The sequence below is a fragment of the Melanotaenia boesemani genome, chromosome 9 (genome assembly GCF_017639745.1).
Source record: "Melanotaenia boesemani isolate fMelBoe1 chromosome 9, fMelBoe1.pri, whole genome shotgun sequence".
NCBI classification, from domain to species: Eukaryota; Metazoa; Chordata; class Actinopteri; order Atheriniformes; family Melanotaeniidae; genus Melanotaenia; species Melanotaenia boesemani.
The window spans coordinates 5,587,456-5,593,530 of record NC_055690.1 but is presented as its reverse complement, the minus strand read 5'-3'; the positions used below and the strand labels follow the sequence as shown (position 1 = coordinate 5,593,530).

The 6,075-nt window shown below is 36.7% G+C and overlaps 1 protein-coding gene across 1 annotated transcript; it reads right to left on the bottom strand.

The window, feature by feature from the left end:
• Positions 1-802: 802 nt before the first annotated feature.
• LOC121646085 (potassium voltage-gated channel subfamily H member 8-like) lies at positions 803-6,075 on the bottom strand. The gene is made up of 7 exons (XM_041994965.1): positions 6,038-6,075; positions 4,754-4,982; positions 4,492-4,643; positions 2,992-3,181; positions 1,769-1,978; positions 978-1,102; positions 803-820 (listed from the first exon to the last, which is right to left on the bottom strand). Exons 2-7 carry the CDS (start codon positions 4,806-4,808, stop codon positions 803-805), a joined length of 750 nt encoding a protein of 249 aa, XP_041850899.1. The 5' UTR covers positions 4,809-4,982; positions 6,038-6,075.

The following is a 6,075-nucleotide window of genomic DNA, read 5'->3' as shown; positions in this document are numbered from 1 at the left end:
TAAATGTGCTGATCATTTAAAAATGTAAAGCAATTTTATTTTGCTGTTCAATACTTTGCTTCTTTGCATCATAACTTCAGTTACTGCTGGTGAGAATGGTAATTCCTACCCCAGGTCTGTTTCAGACAAGTCATGTATGTCTCATTTTGTTTAAAGTTTTAAAATTTACTTTATTCAATATCATTATGATCTCCCAGACGTTTGCTTCAAAAGTTTTTGTCGAACTGGACCTCGATTAATTTTAGTTAAATACCCCTGGCCTAAACCGACCTCCAACCCTAACCTCTACTAGAACTGGTTGATGTCTGAACCTAACCTTCTCCTAAACTCAATTTACACCTTTAACCAAACACTTTACAGATTACATTAATTTTGGTTGATGTTAGGTTGATGTTAATACCAGTAGATATCACTCAATATATGGCCGCGGATATATGGAAGAAAATTCCTTGACATTACCATCATTCCAGAGGAATGAAAAGAATGCTTCATATCAAATTAAATATTGATCCTTCTGTGCTCTGCAGATTGATGATTTAAGTATGGCCTGGAAATATTTTGATAGATAGGCAATGTTGTGTTTGTTTGATTCTTCTAGTATGCCACCGCAACAACAAAAAGTAAAAATACATTCGATATGCAGATTTAGTGCTTTGATGAATGGGGTTCAACACAAATATCAAATGAAACTTTTAAACAGTATTTTACAAATGAACATATAGAAATTTTAACTTTGTCAACATCAGGGTCCAATTTCAGCTGAAAGTTTAAAAACCTTTGCATATTACCAAGCTCTAATTCCTTAATCTTTCTTCTGGTCCTAACCATAGAATAAGCAAAGTAGGGAAGAAGGCAAAGGATAAATGCCAAATAAAGAGTATACAGTACGTGATGTTCATGTTGGCTTGACTTTAACACACAAAAATACTTCTAATACCTTACTCACACAAAGGAATCTGTTTGTCCCTTTTTCATACCTCATTAATGTCAAAACAATTGTTGACAGTTATCTGAACGTCCTCCAACAGTTTCTGCCTGAGGGAAGCTTGCAGGTTCTGGACGATGGTTGACACAGTGCCAAAAACCACAGCATACATCAGTGCTGCATGTAAAAAGAGGGAGAGGAGAAAAGAGTAAGGGATGATGGTGAAGCAGGAAATGGAGAATGAAAAATAACATCAGTAAAATGTTTGAAAATATTTCAACTGACAATAAATGGTCAAGACAGTTATCTAAATAGTAAACTGTTTTTGATGCTATTGTTTTCCTGGGGGCATTAGAAATATGAGCAGGTGCTTTGTGCTAGTTTTCATTACGTTTCAGCCCGCAAGAGATAGCATGTGTGTGCCAGCATGTGTATGTGAGGTGTGTTTGTGACTGCTATTGCCCTCAGGCAGCTGTGGGCATTTAGCATTTAGCTAAACCAGAGCAGTAGGTATCCACAGGGAGAACCCAGCTACAGGAACCTCTCCCCATCCTCAAAAAACAAGCTAACATACTATAACTATTGAGTTTAAATTGGATCAAGACATTCTGTAAATATTTGCTCATTATATTACATGATAATGAAACTAGGGAAACAAATAAACCTGCCAAGTAAGACGAGATGATTTAGTAGTACTCTATATGTTGATGAGATTTTACAACATGACTACTCATACTAATGTCTCAGTATGAAATGAGCTTCAATGTAAGATACAATAAGCTGGTAATTTCCCAAATGTGTGTGTCATTACATGCATCATATATTATTATGTATTTGGTGTACCTCCTAATACCATGATGCAAATACAGAAGATCTTTTCTGCGTCAGTGTTTGGTGACACATTGCCGAAGCCCACTCTGGTAAGACTGGTGAGGGTGAAGTAGAGTGATGCGATGTAGACGCTGTGGATGGGGGGACCACCGCTGGGCGCATTTACAGCTCCCACTGCATGGTACGGCATATTTATATCATTCCCCAGCCTGCGAAGCCATCCTGTTTATAGGAAGATGTGAATATGAATATAAAGGGATAAAGGCATGTTTAGACAGCAAGTAGCACAGTAAGTAAAACAGAGTAACTAATTTACTTACAGTCTCTACAAATGTATATCACAGTCATAATGTAGATAAACACTAACTCCGCAGAATTATTTCCTAAGTTTGGAAACCTTGTTTAGCACTCCTATATGCTAGATCTAGAACAACAGATTCAACACAAGAAGGAAAGCAGATGCTTGGAAGTCAGAGCTCATCCCTGGTCAATACAATGTGGAGACATGCAGCTGATCCCATGGGAGTCTCTTGCAGACACTGATAAATGGTAATTGGATGGGAACACCTCAAGGCTGCTTGACTTCAACACTAACTTTAAAATCAGAAACAAATAATTAGGATACAGCACATTAATCCTGTCTCATCTACTGACCCACTCTCTTATGACACTGTAAGACTGTAGTTGGTAAGAGAAATCTGCATTGCTCTCATGACCCATGGCAATGTAGGCCTGCAACCTGTTATGAGTATGCAAGAGTCAATTAATTACAAGCATTGCAGCTCATCAATACTAACCAGGGATCAGCACAGAGGGCCTCATCACATGACTGACCTAGAGTCTGAGGGTGAAGCCGTGAGAGTCCGTCATTAATTATGAGAAGAGTCAAGCAATTTAAACCTCACTTGTCTCATAATTTCCTTTTAATACTAAAAGGCTCAACAAGGACAATAAAGACATCTCATTAACCTGCTATACACCCGGAAAGATGCACAGCATGTAAATCTCATTTAAGTTTTGCATTAATTGCAGATTCAAAATTTTATATAACAATACTTTAATGTACCATGTTCTGATGTAAATCACCAGATTCATACTGACAGAAACACAAATACTAAGGCAGTTAAAATCATATTAACAATAGTTTTCTGCTGATTTGACGTTTTAACATCAAAGAAATGTGTAAACATTTATGGATTTAGGGAAACAACTGGGATAATTTTCTCAGCACGCACCAACATCCCAGTTCCTCTCCATCTGGCCAATAAGATACCAGATGCAAGCCATCCAGTGGGCCACAACAAGAAACACGGACATGAGCAGGATCAGGACCCCTGAGGTATACTGAGTGTAGCGGTCCATCTTCTGCCCAAGCTTCAGCAAACGAAGCAGACGCACAGCTTTAATCATCTGGACAAGTTTCACCTGAGGAAATATAAAAGCAAACGGAGGATTTGAATTATTTTACCAATCACAATTAGAACCTACCTACCCCTTTAAGATGCTGCTTATGCATTTGGTAAAGCATTTTTAAGTGATGATTAATTTTATTAAAAAGTTGTTTAAATAAACCTACCTGAGGCATCTTTACTACTTTATTTGTGTATGTGAAACATTTTTCTCCTGCTTTTTTCTAAGAGTGATTCTCACTTAGTGTGTGATCTTTACCAAACTGATTTAATAGACCACGTTGGAAATGGCACTCAGTTCCGTTAAGGCGGTAGGGAGGTTACAACATTCAGCAGGTCGAGTCCACTTTCACATGAACCTTTTAAATTATGTTTACCTGTTCCCAGAGGTGGTGCTACGCAGCTTTTCTATTTTTTATGTCAGTGCGTCTGCTAAAGTTGTCGTGGCAAGTGAGCTTGTTAGATGAACACAAGTGAACATTAATGCATCCATAAGAAGATCTTTTTTTTTTTTTTAGACAGTTTTTGAAAATATGAACAGTGAAACAACTGCACCTGCTGTGATTACTTTATACTGGTGAAAAAGACCATGCACTCCAAAACAATAAGAATAATCATATGTAATGATATCTTTTGTACAAATTCAAGTGTTACAGCAATACAATATTTACATGGTATACTAGTCAAATTATGACTAAACACAAATGGTACAGAATGTAGATTTTATACATGGGTACCATGCAGGGCTAGTTTTTGGTCATTTATAAGTTAGAACTGTTCAGATTTGTTCAGCTAGCCAGCAGTCACCTTTCATACACACCAAAGAGCATATTCACTTGATCTTAATGTAATTCTTTATACTTTTTGTTAGAGCATATGTTCGTTTACTCCTAAAACAATATTATGCCTTCTCCCACATTACAGGCTTTTCACATGCTCTTAAGTTCTGTAATTAGAACTTGAAAAATGCTTGTTAACATTCCTACAGTAAGATCTATGAAAATTTACTGATGAAGGACACTTGAATACGGAAATACCACTTAGAGCAATCAGGCTCTTAATCACACGAGTGTTTGTTTTGTTGAATTTCTAACTTCCAGTCCTCGCCATCAGCATATTTCTCTGCACTCCAGATAAATGGTGAAGTTCCCTCCCCTTTTATTACAGTTGTGAGAAAGACATCTTGTCTGCTCCAGCTTTTCAAGCATTATACAACAACACCACCTGGACAGGGACTTTCAAAGGTTTTTGCCATAGTTTATACAAAATATTTCTTGAAAGTCATTGCATGAATTATAAAAAGCACAGACTGCTTTTGCTACTTACGTCAAGGGTAAACGTAAGCAGGTCGAAAGGCAGTGATGTGATCAGGTCAACTGCGAACCACGTCTTCAGGTAACAGATGCATATCTGTCGACCATCAGCGATCACCTGCCCTGACTTGTCGATGAAAGCTGTGCGAAAACTGAAAATGATGTCTAGCAGCAAACAAACAGCAGAGGCGATGATTTGGTTATTGTAAAAGATGCTAATCATACAGACTCAGTTATTAATATCTATGTCAAAACTGTTTCTAAACAGAACAAACCTGTGATGAACAGTAACTCTACAACAATGTCCCACGCAGATATGCTGTAGGTCATGTTATTAGTGAAGCATATGTCATAGGGCACTCTCACAGTAACATAGAAGATGGAGACCAGAATGAGCCAGTCCAAGCTTGCTCTGATTGTACTGTGGTAAGAAAGGATAAATTTGGACTTCTTGGAATCTGAACCATTGTGCTCTGGTAGAGCAGGTGGGTCCTCAACCACAATCTAAACAAGAAAGCAGAAAACACCAGTCATGCTATTTATTCTTTAACTCAAAAAGCCTTGATAATAATAACACTGTGACTGACAGTGTGATTTTCTTTCTGGTACTATAATTTAGACCATAGACAATCATTCTTTGTAACTTTGTATTTTCTCTCTGTCACTTAAAATCTTAAATAACTAACCTAAATTAACCTTTTATTTTTTGTTTCCCACATCTCCCAGTATTAGAGTGTAGCAGGTAACAGGAAGCCTATATGATGCCTAAACTTCAAATAAAGTGTCCAAAATCACAACATAAAATAATTTGTTCTATTGTTACACCTGTTAGATAGATTATAAAATGATTAATTTTACACACTGTGCTACATTCAATTTTAAATAAAAGATACAGTGTGTGTAATATCTGACTTGCAAAACTAGCAATACATAGTAATTTGAGAATGCACCGCATTTACATTAATCGTGTCATTATCAGATGAATATTAATGGAAACTTGAGCCAACAAAAAGTCACACGTCCACAACATAAAAAAGAATATTACATTTTCATATATCATTTGTAAAGCTTGGGGCATCTGGGATATTGCTTAACTGATCAAAGACAAAACATTGTTATAGTACATTACAAACTGCACGATTGCAACGTGGCTGAGCTAAATGAAATACATTATTGTCACAATGTGACTTTATTAAGGGATATTTGGAGAAGTCTCATATTTAAAAAGTTCCAGGAATAAATCGGTAATTAATTAATCTATACATTTATTGAGGTAAGATGCATTTATATGGCGTAAGTCTTATGAGTAGGTTGCCATGACGAAAATACATTTAAAATACTATGTGACTTAAACGTAAATTTCGGTCTTCAGCTAGCCGCCTGTAATAAAAATAAATAAATTAAAAATGAAAGTAAATGAGGAAATTAAGTTTTATCTGGCAACAGTCATACTACGCTTTACAGAAATCCCAGCGACTCTGAAATAATAAATGTCACTGAGGTAGCAGGCTGAAAAAAAACGGTAGGCTATTTAACGGTAAAGTGGGCAGTAGACATACCTCTACCGTTTCCAATGGTCTAGAACAACGACGCCGGG